At 37.7% G+C, this 15,902-nt stretch overlaps 1 protein-coding gene across 2 annotated transcripts; it reads right to left on the bottom strand.

The window, feature by feature from the left end:
• Positions 1 to 780: 780 nt before the first annotated feature.
• On the bottom strand, positions 781 to 15,052 carry LOC140164656 (uncharacterized). 2 transcript variants are annotated; one of them, XM_072188001.1, is made up of 6 exons: positions 13,756 to 15,052; positions 12,502 to 12,633; positions 10,677 to 10,814; positions 9,652 to 9,958; positions 7,959 to 8,111; positions 781 to 6,465 (listed from the first exon to the last, which is right to left on the bottom strand). In XM_072188001.1, exons 1-6 carry the CDS (start codon positions 15,031 to 15,033, stop codon positions 6,305 to 6,307), a joined length of 2,169 nt encoding a protein of 722 aa, XP_072044102.1. In that variant the 5' UTR covers positions 15,034 to 15,052; the 3' UTR covers positions 781 to 6,304. The 2 variants fall into 2 exon arrangements, with proteins under 2 accessions (XP_072044102.1, XP_072044101.1); XM_072188000.1 differs by having other exon boundaries at positions 10,596 to 10,814.
• Between the last annotated feature and the right edge of the window lie 850 nt (positions 15,053 to 15,902).

A 15,902-nucleotide genomic window follows, 5' to 3' on the forward strand; every position in this document is an offset into this window, starting at 1 on the left:
CCACCCTTATTTCCGGCACGTCCCCGTATGGTCATTTGTACTGAGTCCCCCCCCTCCCCCCCCCCCCCGGATCCTTGGTTTCTCTACAGGAAGTCAGTTTGACCAAAATTCCTTCCTACAATACAATATGCATATTGCATAACAAAGGAGATGGATTAACCCCATGATAACTACCTGCCTATTGGTCAAAAAGAAGTTTTCATTATCAATTGAACCAATCAGCAACATTGTTAGAATAATTTCACCATGCAAAAAAAATTGGGATGAATTATTTGCAAAACTCCATTCTGATTGGTGATTAAAATGAAGATATCATGTAATTGACCAATCAGAGGCAATGTTAGATCGGCCAGTAGTGCTCAGGGGGTTAAGCTCCAAGCTGTATGCAAATTGTATAACAAAGGAGGTAGATTACCCTCCGAGTTGTAAGCATATTGTATAACAAAGAAGATGGATTAACCTCTGTGCTGTATGTGTATTTCATAAGAAAGGAGGTAGATTAACCTCTTGAGCTGTATGCGTATTGTATAACAAAGGAAATGGATTAACCTCCGAGCTGTATGCACAGGGTTTTTGCTATAGTGGGCGTTGGTGGGTGGCAGAGCCCACCACTCACGATTTGGAGCCCACCATGCACTCAGCTGCAATTTTAGCACTGGAGCCCACCACTCACGAGGCCAAAATTGCACCATTCTATTGAATTAGTCAAGAATTTGGTCAATTTTGACAAGAAATTGCCAAATATCAAGATTTTCATCAAATGCCACCCGGCACTAAAAGTATCCAAGCTACAAGTACAACCCTGTGTTGTATGCGTATTGTATAACAAAGGAGATGGATTAACTTCCAAGCTGTAGCTATTGTTATGTAATACGCCTATCACCTTGTGGGAAGGAATTTGGGGTCAAATTTACTTCCAGTAGAGAAACCCAAGACCCACATTCTGAGCGAGTCCCAGACAAGTATATAATGGGCTATTCCATTTAAAATCCACACTACCCCTGTGGAAGATTTTTGAAAATATCTTCCACAGAGAGAGTATGAATTTCAAATGGAATGAACACATTAGCAGCTCCATTTGAAACTCACCCTCCCTCAGTGGAAGATTCAGGTTGAATCTTTCTCAGAGGATGTATGAAATTCAAATGGGGCTGCCTAATGTGGACAATCTATTTGAAATTCCTGTTCCCCCTGTTGGAGATATTTCTAAAATCTTCCACAGGGTTAGTGTGGATTTTAAATGGAATAACCCAATGAATACATGAAGCAATATTTGTAACTGGTAGAAAAATAATGAGTACAACCAACTTTTTGAAAATATATTAATATCTAGTACTATAACATATGTAATCTGCAATATGGTATAAACATTTTATTCACTTTGTATAGTTAAAAACAAAGCAACATTTCAAGTGTGATACTTATTGTGATCGGATAAAGCAAGTTCATCAAAATGGAATATTTCAATGCTGCCACTGTATCAAGAAACATTAATTTGCCTGTGTCATAAAACATTATTTTGACTAGAATTTGATATAATTCTCATCAACACATCTCAGCAATTGTCATGTTAAAAGAGATATTGGGTGATGCAGTATCCTTTATGGACTAATAATGTGTCTTGATTGAAAAACAAGTAAAACCAGAGAAGATGAGAAAGAGCTTCTCTGGCTAAAATAATAGCAAAGCACAACCAAGTACATTATCAGCAGGCTTTTCAAGCTAACAGTATTTTATTTATCCATAGAGGACACTGCAAATCTTGTTTTTCTATCACTTTTCTAAATAAAACCACTTCTAAAGTTTGATCGGCTTATTATAATAGGCACAAAAACTAAGACTCATTACATCGTGTACTGATACAGAATGGCATGCATGCAGTTGGGCACCGCACTTACGCTTGCTGCGTAATGGGCGACTTGCGCAGGTTTATTTGAATTTACGAGCGAGAGTAAGTTGAGACTTTAGTGATGTGCGCAGTAACACAAATCCTATTATAAGCCGAACAAACTTTAATGCATGTTTCTTATAACCATTGAGGTAGAGGACATTTCAGTGAGGACGACTACTGACTAGGGAATCACAGAATTGAATACTAACACACCATACTATACCATGTTGTTCAACAATTAGAAACATAAACAGGTATTTTTTAGCTAGAAAACTTATTAAAATTGGGGTCATATCACCCTCAAATCTCTATACACTTACATGTTGAACACTTTTTTACCAAAAGAGGTTCTTTGCAGACAATATCAAATTATTCCTCTCATCTCAAGGATTCAGTTTAATCTAGTACAGTTTCATCTATCTGCAACATACTGTTCTTGGATTGTAAGCAAAAAGGACAAAGCTGGGGTGGTTAGTTGTTGTTTTTTACCCCGCAGGGGTCCTTGAGATGAGAGGAATACTTTGTGGTATGGTTTTTAACAAAATTTAAGGTTGAAATTTGACCCCTGTGTTGATCTTTGTTTGACCCCTACATACTGTGCAGGTCAGCAACCAATCACAGCACAGCATGCCTCTGCCCTGCATGTCAGATACACCAAGGAGTGTTCATCTCTGGCAATGACTTTAACCGTCTTATATTAGGCCATCTCAATTTAATAGTTTGTCTCAAAGCCCTTCCCAAGTTCAAGTTGAAACCCTGATGCGGAATGCATTTTTTATTACTTTTATTATTTTTTTAATCAAAATGTGGGACGGGCTTTTTGACAAGAATTCACTGCGGAATACGCACATTATAGATTCACCATGTTCAAGATGAATAATTTTATTGAGATTTACCACTTAGGCTAATTTTACATCAGAAATGAGATTTTTGTGGTAGAATTTGGGGAAAAAAATAAAAAACAGTGGAAAAACTGAAATTTACTCAATCCAGCTGAAATAACATGCAAAAAGCAGGATATTTTACTAATGCACGAGGGGGCTTTGAAACAAACTATTGAATTAAGATGGCCTTACAAACACCTGCATCATTGCTTAAAATGTTAAGTTTGATGGTTGTGGCTCTTCCAATGCTTCTGGAGCAACCTGGTGGTCACCTTAAAGCAATATTGTAACATAGGCTGAGGAGGACGCCCTCAATGTTTGTGTCAACATTCTGATTTACATGATTGTCATGTACTTTAGTAAACTAACAATAACCCTGCAAAAATCAAGGCTTTAGGTGCTGTAGTTGTGACAAGATCTGAGATTTTTGTGACCCTATTTTTTTTTCAGATTTTACGGACGGTCGGAAAGGGCAATACAATTTTTTAGGCCTAACAATAATATACCTATAAAAGATAAACAACTTCCAAAATATTATAATTGATGTTCAATATGAGGGACTACATGTAAATGTGAAACAAGTCAACAAAATACTTGGAACCAATGCACCTACAAATGCCAGAAAGAAGACAATGAATAACTGTTTAGTAAAAACTTCCAACTGCATTTAACTAATTCTTATGCAAGTTATGAGAAATAACTTTTAACACAATGCAATTCATAAGGTACATAAAATAGTGTTAAAACCTAAACAATTCATATTTAAAGTCTTGATGAGTTGCAATTGAACCTTTGCACTGAACCACCATCTTGCTCCCAAAATGAGGTTCTCCCTGTAGGCTCCAAAAAGTGTGCTTTGATTTGCTTGTTTTTCAAACAATGCGCCAGAAGGCTTTTGCAAAGGGTACAAATTAATAAAAGGTCTGTTATCCAATTGACAGCCCCATTTTTATTCATCAAAACCTGGCAGCTCTTCTTGCACTAATCCCTCAATATTATTGCAATTACGGAGTGGGTTGCTATGCTACGTATCGTCAAATTCTTGCGTTTCACAATACAATGCGCATCCAGCGGTCGCTGGGTCGAGGCCAAAATACGCAGTGCATCATGGGAAAATGAGTCGACATCCAAAGCCCGCGTAATACGAATACAATACAGGAACATGCATCATTGTAGGTTAAATGTCATTATAATGATGTTACATGCGAATGCACACTAAAACAACAATTTACAACTATAGTAGATCCATTTTCTATCTATTGATCACAGGGAATCCTTCGTGGAGCTGTTTTCAACATATTTATTATCACACTCGCGTGAAAATTCAATAGCAGCTAGAACGGCGATGTCGAGTCTAGAGTCGAAAATTTGCTTGCCAAAAGCAACCGCTGGCGGCGCATAGTATTGTGAAACGCGAGAATTATCCTATATCTCTACTTCAAATTCATCTGGTTTAATGGTGGGTATGCACAGCGTTCGAAATAGGGCCGGTCAGCCGGCCATTGGCCTGTAACTTTTTGGCCAGGCCGGTAACTTTCCTGACTAGCAGTCAAGTTGCCGGCCCGGCTGGCCGGTAACTTTTAAAAGCTTTTTTTTTTAACTTTTAAAAGTTTTAGTTTTAAACATGATTCATGAATAATGCATCGTCTATATGGTCTATCTGTCATTATTTGTTGAATTACTTACGAAGCATGGTATAAAATAAATTTAATAGTTTCAATCCGAAAAAATTCAGTCCCGATCTTGCCAGAAACATTTCAGCGGTCAAACCACCACTTCGACCAGCCTAAGTTTTATTCTGTGCATTATATACTTATTTGTGACTTATTTGTTTTAAACAGCATGAGTCGGACTCTAGAGTCTCTGACATCAGTAATGTGGACCATGATCCAATTATGTAAGAAGTTTACGGTGGAGGGGCGTACTCGAATTACGTCTTGGTAGGGTGTGCCGCTGGAACTCTGAAACCCCTACCCGTTTTTGACTACTTATTTCTCAAATCGAGACCCATGTTTGATTTTTTACCTAAAAAAAATCAAATCAAATCAAGACCCTGCATGTTTAAGGATTTTTTTTCTCAAATCGAGACCCATGTTTAGGGATTTGTTGCAGTTTGCCACTTTAGTTTGGACTCCAAAACTTACAACTGGGACAAAGTCCCAGTTAACTGGGGTAAAACTACCCGTAGTAACCTACAAGTCCCTAAGGTACCTATTCAGAATTATTATTATAATTATACAGTTCATTTTAAATATGCATGACAAATAATTCCTTGGTTTAAAACATCACTATTTAACTTGTTGTTACTTGTAATTGGCGGAAATAATTTGATATGTGTCCCAGCTTATAATTTCCTGTTTCAAAGCTCTAAAAAGTTTTGGCCGGTAACTTTTCACCCGGGCCTGCAACTTTTCAGAGTTACAGGCCCGACTGGCTTGTAACTTTTTGAGGCATATTTCGAACACTGGGTATGCATACATGTTAATCAGATGGAGTGTATTCAAGGTGGGTTCCTAAGGCTATGCATCACCAAACTGTCCCATCTCTGCTTCATCTGGTTTAACAGTATGTATATATTCATTTTTATCAGATGAGTGTACTCAAAGTGGTTGCTATCATCAAATCATCCCAGCTCTACTTCAGGTTCATCAGCTTTAACAGTAGGTAGGCTATACATACATATTAATCAGATGGAGTGTACTCAAGGTGGGTTCCTAAGGCTATGCATCATCAAATTGTCCTGTCTCTACTTCAAATTCATCTGTTTTAACGGTGGGTATGTATACATGCTAATCAGATGGAGTGTACTCAAAGTGGATTGCTATGACTACGCATCATCAAATTGTCCTGTCTCTACTTCAAATTCATCTGGTTTAACAGTGGGTATGTATACATGTAAATCAGATGGAGTGTACTCAAAGTGGATTGCTATGACTACGCATCATCAAATTGTCCTGTCTCTACTTCAAATTCATCTGGTTTAACAGTGGGTATGTATACATGTTAATCAGATGGAGTGTACTCAAAGTGGGTTCCTAATACTTCTGCAGCATCAACCCATCTCTACTTCAAGTTTATCTGGTTTAATGTTAGGTATGCATACATGTTAATCAGATGATTCATGGTGGGTTCCAAAGTCTACGCATCATCAAATCATCTCAACTCTATGGCTTTAACAGATGGGTATGCATGTACATGTAAATCAGATGGAATATACTCAAGGTGGGTTCCTAATACTAATGCAGCATCAACTCATCTCTACTCCAAGTTCATCTGCTTTAACAGATGGGTATGCATACATGTAAATCAGAGGTGGGTTGCTATGCTACGCATCATCAAATTGTCTTATCTGTCTACTTCAAGTTCAAGTTCATCTGGTTTAACGGTGGGTATGCATACATCAATCAGATGAAGTGTACTCAAAGTGGGTTGCTATGACTACGCATCATCAAATTGTCCTGTCTCTACTTCAAATGCATCTGATTTAACAGTGGGGACGCATACATGTTAATCAGAGGAGGTTGCTATGCTACGCATCATCAAATTGTCCTGTCTCTACTTCAAGTTCATCAGGTTTAGCGGTAGGTATGTTCTGTACATGTTCATGGGATGGAATGAACTCAAAGTTGGGTCTGAAGTCAAAGAATAACCTCTTGACGTCACGAGGATGCTGGTATACCACAGTCATATCTGGTATAAAAAGGACAAAGATGATGAATCAAGATATTAATGAACCTTGATATAAAAAAGAAATACAAAAACTTATTGGATTACTATAGTGCATTCATTACTGATTGAGTGATGTGATCGAGAAAAAAATTAGTGAGATAAGAGATCTTACCAATTCTATTACCCCAAGGGCAGTAGCGTAGCCAGCGGGGGGGGCGGGGGGACAGGCGATTTGCGCAGAACTTTTTTCCCGCCCAATTCCGCGCAATTGGCTATTTTTTTCCTATGGGCAGGGATGCATGATTTGCACTGAAAAAAAAGAGTTCCGCGCAATTTGCAATTTTTTTCCGCGCAAATCGCCTGTCCCTGATGATTACACAATCAATTTTCCTGCTCTACATGCTGTTACTTACACCACCCTTCAGCGAGGCAAAGGGACAAGAACTCTCATTTCCTGTCTTACATTAAAATTGTTTAATTGCTTGCTGGAACTAGGAGTAGAAAAATCATTGTCGACAATCGTCAAATCTCAAGATCCAACATCGGCAAGTTGTGAGCAAAGCAATACATTAATAAAGTCCAAATATTAACTTCAGACACCACATTATGCATCACTTATTTACACCTGTAGTATGATGCCTGTCACATAAGGGAAAATACAACAAGCCTAGCTGCTAAACTGTATGTTGGTCAGTATTTGTGAAGTATGAGAAGAGCTTTTGTGCAGGGTGTGAAATCTCCTCTTTTAAGCTGAATTCCTCTTTTTTGGACATTTCTTTGAGGAAAAATTTAGCTTTTTCTTTCATTTTCAGCCCATTTTGAGCATATTTCAGTGCTTTTCCTCTTTTTTTTTTTTGAACAAAGTTCCTCTTTTTTCAATAGAGGTCACTCACACCCCTGTTTGTGAGACTCAAGTCATATACCGTTTTTGGCTTTTTTCAAGTGTATAATTGGGTTGAAATTTCAGTATGTGCATATAAAATTTTTCCATAAAATAAAATTTGTTTCCATCCTTCCGTCTTGACATTTTCATAGCATATTACCGGAAACAAAATTTTATTTTTAGTAGGCCCTAATAACAATTCTTACTTACCCAAGGCATGATTTAGTGTCAGAATTTTGCATAGCTAAATTGTGACAAAGTTTTATTTGTATAGCAATAATTCTGTATAGCAATGACATAATATGTGACATGATCAAGGGGAATGAGTCGCATGTCGACAATTTTCAATTAAAACTTTTTTACATTATTTTCTGGCAGTTTACAAATGCTACATTTTGATGCAAACCCCATAAAAATCAGACATCTGGTTACTGAGTTATGAGCAATTTATCAATGGTTGAAAACAATATAAAACAAAAGAATTTGAACACTGTTTTTGCCAATATCTCAAAAACAATATTAGCGACATCCGACTCATTCCCCTTGATCATGTCACATGTGTAATTGCATAGCAATTTGGCTAGATTGTGTAGCAACATGCAATGCAATACCGGTTAATGCCTGTACTTACCATATGGAGGTGATTCTTCTAACTCTGCATCCCAATCCTCAGGGCTGACATCATTGCTTGGATCTATTGGCACAGGGCTGCAACTCCTACCATCACTTGATGCATATGGTCTCCCATCAATGCTGACATCACTAGCACCTTCCGATTCAGTTCCTGCACAGAGATATATTTTTATAAAAATAAGTAACTGAAGATGGAATGGACCTGGATGGAATTGGGCAATTACGAACAAAATCGTACGATTCATACAGCCCTCGCATATCTATAAGCTATAATAGTCGAGGTCATTCGCACCTGATCCAACTTAACCCCATGAGAACTACCTGCCGATTGGCCAAAATGAATATTGTGTCCAATTTTGAACCAATCAAGGAGGGTATTAATAAGATCATCTGCAAATGCAAATTTGACCATAAATAATTTAAAGCCTTGTCATAATTGGCAATTGAAATGAGTATTTCAAGTTATCAACCAATCAGAAATGCTGTTAGATGACCGGTAGTGTCCAGGGGGTTAAAATAGATTCAGGTATTGTTGAAATGGACTGTTAAGCATATTCTCACTTGTCCCAGTCTTATCCACATGCTTTAGAAATATGTTAATTTAATCAAAATTAATATGCATTGCAACTTCAAAATACCAATGTAGCAGCTCCAACAAATGGTTTGCCCAAACTTACCAATACCAAAATAAAAGTGCTTATATTCATTCTAGAAAATATAGTATACTGCAAACAAAAAGTATCCGAACACTTAAAACAAAGGCAATATCGTAAGGGGGTACAACACCACTGGCAAATTTTGTGCCTATTTTGCATTTTTCTCAAAAATTATAGCGCATGGTGACAATTAAGATATGCATGTTGTTGGGGCAAGGACTACAACTATTGCTCTGAAAATTCAGCAACTCAAGGCAAGTAGTTATTGATTTATTGATCAAAACTTGGTTCTCCCTCATTTTTGACTGTAACTCCACAACTGTTGTCTGTGCTGAAATAAAATTTCCAGTGCAGTAGTTGTAGTCCTTCCCCCTATAATATACATATCTTATTTGTCACCAATGCGCTATAATTTTTGAGAAAGAAGCAAAAACAGGCACAAAATTGGGCAGGGGTGTAGTACCCCCTTAAAGACGCTCAACCTAAAGTTCCAAATAAGTAATCATTAGATTGATAATTTTGTTCTGTGTATTTTGATACCTCATTTGACACAATGCGACTTTATTTCCCCAAGTTATACCCAATAGAATGAAAAAAGGAAGCATTTCAAAAGTGAAAAATTTGGGCTATTTCCTCCCTCAAGGCGATAGGGCTGTTCCAACTGAAATCCACACTACCCCTGTGGAAGATTTTGGAAATATTTTCCACAGGGGGGTATGTTTTTCAAATGTAATTGGTCAGGGTTGATCATTTTGAAACCCATACTCCATGGCTTGACCTATATCTACCACAACTGGAGTAAGTATTTCAAATAGAAGTTACCCAGCTGTCTATTCTATTAAAAACTCATACCCCCTCTGTGGAAGGCTTTAGCTCAATCTTCCACAGGGGTAGTGTGAATTTTAAGTGGAATAGCCCATTGAAGGTAAGGCCAGCTGGCACTAATCCTTCCATATAATACGTCATTATGTGAAATGGATGACAACTTGTGTGCTTCCGATATAGTCTTTAAAAATTAATGAACACTGTACAAACCTTCACTGCTTGTGTAGTGGAACTGGACCTGTCCCTTGTTCCGACTGACTCTATAACACGTATCACCATCTCTGTCATGTCCATCACCTAAGGCGATACTCTCTAGTGCACCAGTCACTTCATGGACGTTATCACCATTCACTTGATGGGTATTTTCAGAGTTTGTTCTTGATTCATCATTTTTGGCTCTAGCTGTTGGGCGCTGTCTTGGCTCTGTACTGCCCTCGTGTGATTCCCATATGGATCTGCTGTTCTGCATGGCTTGTAGGAGATTGTTACTGACTGCTGTCTTGGAATTGTTGAGAAACTGTTGTATCAAATATAAAACAATTTATATCAAACTTATTTGCTGAAAATTGTAACCCCTCCAATTACTTGCCTTTTGTGGGTCCCTGCTCAACTTGGGCAAGTCATATCTCATAACATTATCAACTCACCGGAGAATAGGACAAAGATAGATATGGGCACACATTTTTTTCCATCCACCATTCCATTGTGGAGCAATCTTTCAGGATCAGCTGTTGAGGCTGCCACCGTAGAAGGCTTCAAGGTAGCGAGGGGACAAAATTATGCCATGAAATAATATTGCAGCGCATCCATCCAAGCACGCTTATCAAAGTTGGTGATGTTGCTTCTGATGAAGAGATTCCTACCGACAAGGATAGACTCCAATTATTAGCTTTCAGTGGGTCTCTACTCACCTTAGGCAATTCGTATCTCATAACATTATCAACTCTGGCTTTACCCATCCAATTATTCTCCTTCTCTGGGTCTCTACTCACATTGGGCAAGTCATATCTCATAACATTATCAACTCTGGCTTTACCCCTCCAATTATTAGCCTTCTATGGGTCTCTACTCACCTTGGGCAAGTCATATCTCATAACATTATCAACTCTGGTTTTACTCATCCAGTTATTAGCCTTCTGTGTGTCTCTACTCACCTTGGGCAAGTCATATCTCATAACATTATCAACTCTGGCTTTACCCCTCCAGTTATTAGCCTTATATGGGTCTCTACTCACCTTGGGCAAGTCATATCTCATAACATTATCAACTCTGGCTTTACCCCTCCAGTTATTAGCCTTCTGTGGGTCCCGTTCTGGATACTTGTTGTCCTGAGTTAAGTATGGGGTATTGTAGTACGGAAGATCTATATCATTCTGAAAGCAATAATAAAACATTTACCAAAACTTTTTCAACAACTCTTCCTATACCTTACAGGAGCCAACTGTTGTTAATCCGTAATGAATCCACACTTTTACAGTAGCGTATACGCAAACACAAGTTAACGGAAGCATGCAAACGTGTGATGTGCGAATGCATAAACATTTTTATGCCTGGAAACTTTGTGCATATACACGCTTACATGTTGACTTCAGTATTTTGGAGGCAGCGGCTAAAATGTTGCCATTTTATTCTGTAGTTTATGCTGATATCAACAAAGAAATCATAGATTTTCTTGCAAGATTGAGTGGCAATGACTAACTTACATTTCTCATGAAATAATCATGTGAATTTGTCAATCTTTAGATTGTTTTCGCTGTAGAAAGAGTTAAAGTCATGTTTCACCGTTGTTCATCACCGTTTAATAACACAGACATATCGTTGTTAAAATGTGATGAACAATAATAAAACATGATTGATTCCCTAAATGAATGTTTATATTACACACTTCAATCCCATTCATGATGATAACGATTTTGTACCCCAGTTGCCAAGCCTTGTGTATAAGTATTGAAGCTGTTTTGAAAGAAGTGCAACAGGAACAAAAGTAGAGGACATGTTGGTGTAGTGGTCGATGCAATCCCCTCTCACCAGGGTCTTAGCTAGGAATTGAAGGTTGCCCGTCATTTGAATAAATTTGCCTGTCCTAATTTGACCTTTAAAACATTTACCACACGTTGATAGGCCATTGGGGGTTCAAAGAGTTCAAATATGTGCTGATATGGCCTTGTTCTACAAATTGGGTCTACTAAAAAGGTCAATTAGCTTCTCAAAACATACAATTTATAATATAGCATCTGTCAAAAGCATTAATTTTGCCCGTCCCAGGAGCAAACTCCCCGTCTAAATTGACGGCCAGATGGGTGGCTAGCTAAGACCCTGCCTCTCACCACTGCAGCCCAGGCTTGATTCCCAAAAGTACTGTGAGCATCCCCATCATCCTGTCTTCGCAATTTGTCTCATCCGTCAGATTCAAAATGTGTTTTAAACGCTTATAAATCCGATATTTTTTATTACTTACCGAGCGATGGTATATACATGCATAGAAGAAAGATTAGTACACAAACCATTCACCAACAAGCCAGCATCATCTGTTGGTGAGGGCCAATTCTTTCATGAAAATCGAAACACGCTCACAAAAACACTACCCCCAGTCTGCGCCTGTTACTGCATTTTTTCTATCAGTCTTGACATCTTTTATTGTTAAGTGTACATAGGCACCATAGAGCTGATAATAAACCTTATCACAGCTTCATGATAGAAACAAACGGTGTGTGCAAGACTAGGGGTTCGAAAAATCGCCCCTCATGAATATGCAAGAATTCTCAGCATAAAAAGCATGGGGACTTTGCCCGTTGTTGAATGGTTTGTATATTTTTCGGCTATGGGTACATGTGGCCACAAATAGCTGGTGCATCCCATAAACCAATGAAATGGGTCACTTTCAAGTTTAAAAAACAAACAAACAGGGACTGCATCAGGGCTTCAACTCACATCACCATACCAATAATGCACCAGAGTCTGACGCCTTACCAACTATAAAGCCATGCACTCACAAATAGCAAATCCATTCCAAGTTTTACCCATCAGGCACAAGATGTTTTGCTCCACATCTGTACATACCTCATCCAGATCCAAGCGTGTTATCTTCTTGAAATTGTCCAGGCATGCTGGGATACTCGTCAGATGATTGTCAAATAAGTCAAAAGTTGTCAATTCTGTCAAGTTTTCCATGGACTTGGGCAGTGATTTTATCTGTAGAAGAAGAAATTCATTCATTCATTCATTCAATTTATTCACACATGATTTCACATATATATAGATAACAATATTTCCAAAATCATATATATATATATATAATATGTATTATATACAAAATTTAAGCATCAATAACAAAAACAAATTTAATTAAGTTGGTAACATAATGAAATGTATCTGAAGGATAATACAGAATTAAATGGTTATATTACAAATCACAATCGCAATTTCGAAATTATATATAGTAGGACAAATTTATATAAAAATATTTACACCATAAGATTATGATTAAATAGCAATTCAATTAATGATACAAATTTAATTTGTACAAAAAGTTAATTAAAGTACCAGTAACTCGGTAGATTTTGAAAACGAAAGAGAATAATATGAAAGGGTGAAAAAAAAAAAAACATGTGAAGGAGAGGCCAAATAAGCCCAAAGGGCTTTAAGGCTAGTCCCACCTTAGCAAATTTGAAAGTGAAATATTAGAATAGGGAGGGGGTGAACATGACAAGACAGAACAGTACAAGACAGGACAAGACGAGACAGGGCAGGGCGGGAAAGGATCAATCAGGACAGGGATAATACAATGCAGTACCAGTCAAAAACCAAAAAAGTTGACAATGTAGAAATCTTGAATAGGTTATAATATTCATAAAAGGCTAGATATAAGACCACCCAAAATCAGGCCTAAAAAAAATTGTTTCATTGGTGTAACCCGACCGACCCTAAAAATAGGCCCGACCCTAGACTTTTTTCGTATTTTTTTTTGCAAAAAAAAAAAAAAAATAATAATAATAATAATAAATAAAATTGGAAAAAAGCAACAAAAAAGTTCCAGGGTCTTTATCATACGCAATTTACCGCTTAAAATGTATGTAAAAAATAAATAAAATTGCCGACCGACCTACCCTATTTTTTTTCATATTACGCCAATCAAACAATTTTTTTTAGGAGGCCTTATTATTGTTTTCTGATGTTCAGTACTAACTACTACAAGCTTTAGCCTTTGGTTGAAGTTTTCTGTGAGTACCGTACTAATGTTTAGAAACTTTGACCCATGAATGCTTGCAAATTTTTCAGTATCACTTGTAAATGAAAATAGTACGCACACATTACCTGGTTGGAATCTAGCCTGAGATCTTCCAGATTCTTGAGAAGTCCAAAATCTTCAGGAAGGCACTTTAGGTGATTCTTTGACAGCTTACACACTTTGAGAGATTTGAGCTGCGAGAATGAATTGGGTAATGACAGAAGCATATTCTGACCAAGATCAATGAATTCCAAATGGACTAACTGACCAAACTTCTCCGGTAACTCACTAAGCTGATTCTCATCAGCACGAAGCTCCTTCAAGTTGACCAACTCTCCAAACGAATCCGGCAGTTGTGGGATCCAGTTTCCGTTCTGAAAGTTACGCCTCTCCAACTCTCCAATAACGCTGCCCATGTGAAGCGTTTGCAATCCTTTCATATTGCCGATAGTACTAGGGAGTGACTTGATAAAATTACCCGAGATGTCAAACGATTCTAGCTGGATGCTAACGCTGCCAAAAGCTTCAGAGAATGGACTGTCACCGAGTTGGTTATCTCTGAATGATAACTCTGTCAGGTTAGGCATATTTCCAATCCAGCCTGGTACCCTGTGAATATCATTACTGATCAGGTACAGTCGCTCTAAAGTCACAGCAGATTCAAACGGATCCGGTAAGCTTTCTATATGATTCCCGGACAGGTCCACCCACTTCAAACTAGGTAGCTTACCAAAAGACTCTGGTAGCGAGTCAAGTTTATTGTTGCTTAAATTTAACACTCGTAGTTTCTTCAACTCCCCAAAATTCTCTGGTAAATTTCTGATCTCATTTCCATTAGCTTCAAACACTTCAAGACTCTCAAGACAACCAAATGATTCTGGTAGAAAATGAAGAGAATTCTCTTCAACATCAAGTCTTTGTAATTTCATCAGGCATCCAAAATCAGGTATAAGCTCTGTCAGTTTATTCCCAACAAGATCCAAGGTTTCAAGCTCTTTCAGACATTTGAAGGAATCGGGGAGATGTGATATCTCATTCTCAGATGCTGCTAATACCTGTAACTTTGATAACTGTCCAAGCACAGAAGGGAACTCTTTCAGATCATTACCAATCAGGGAAAGTTGTCTCAACTGAGGTAGTGATGTAATGACATCATTTGGTAATTCTGTTATATCATTGTAGTCTAGATTCAGTACCGTTGTAGATGAGTAATCCTTTTGAGGTAGTGCTAATACAGTAAGATGGCATGACGATAGGTCAAGTATGCCTTCCTTGCAACTTGGCTCATCATCTGTGGGCAGCAATGCCAATGTAGCAGGGCCACCATCACCAGTATTTCCCACTTCTGGAGTTGGACCAGGCATTGCTCCAGAACTGCTAATGTTATCTGAAAGAATAAAATCCAATAATACATTAAAGGCCCATTCAGTGATTTGCTCATATTCGGACGATCCCAAAAATTATCAAAATTCAGATTTTGGTACATTTGTCATTGTCACAGATGGTGCAACCATAGCTTGCTGTGTATTTAAAACAAAATAAGGCATAATTTACATTATTTTATATACTGCAGTATATAAATTAGCTATATATTTGAATGGGGCTTCAACTTCATCAATACTTCTGTTTTCTTTGTTATTTGCCAAATTTTTCATTTCAAAAATACCAAATGACAATTAGAATGCCTTATCCTTCACTTTTAAGCAATTTATAAACAATTTTAATTTTTGTGCTGGAATCACTGAATGGAACTTTAGGTAAAAGAATGAAAACTGGATCCACAGGTCAAGTTTCAGGACATAATTGCTGTTCAGTGAGCGTAATGTACTGTCATAATAGGAAAGGAAAAAAGCAAGGTACACCAACTTGATGTGGGGAAAGAAGTAAAATGCAGACTAGACAATAGTACGTAGGGGGACAAAAACAGCAAATGTAGGCATAAGAAGTAGGCAAAGTTCGATAGCCAAAAATTACCAGTTCCAAGGCCCACAGAAGTGCTGACCCTGCAAAAACAACAAGGATCAATGGTAATAAAAAAAGTGCACTAGAACGAGTGATGAAAATCACTGTGCATATAAACAGACACGCTTAACCAAACATCCAGAGTAGGCGCAAAAACAGGCAAAGTTCGATGGCCAAAAATTGCCAATTCCAGAGTCCACAACAGTGTCAGGAAAACAGTACACTGGAAGTGATGAAAATCACTGTGCACATAGCAGTCAAACAACACCAA

Source organism: Amphiura filiformis, chromosome 11, assembly GCF_039555335.1.
Source record: "Amphiura filiformis chromosome 11, Afil_fr2py, whole genome shotgun sequence".
In the NCBI taxonomy this organism is placed as follows: domain Eukaryota; kingdom Metazoa; phylum Echinodermata; class Ophiuroidea; order Amphilepidida; family Amphiuridae; genus Amphiura; species Amphiura filiformis.

What these genes read in the sequence shown, in the direction of transcription:
- LOC140164656 (XM_072188000.1), bottom strand. Translation starts at nt 15,033, where the DNA reads ATGCCTGGTCCAACTCCAGAAGTGGGAAATACTGGTGATGGTGGCCCT. An exon ending in TCAGGCTAGATTCCAACCAG is followed by an intron (nt 12,634 to 13,755) that starts GTAATGTGTGCG and finishes CTTCTTCTACAG; the next exon opens with ATAAAATCACTGCCCAAGTC. An exon ending in TGAGATATGACTTGCCCAAG is followed by an intron (nt 9,959 to 10,595) that starts GTGAGTAGAGAC and finishes TTGATACAACAG; the next exon opens with TTTCTCAACAATTCCAAGAC.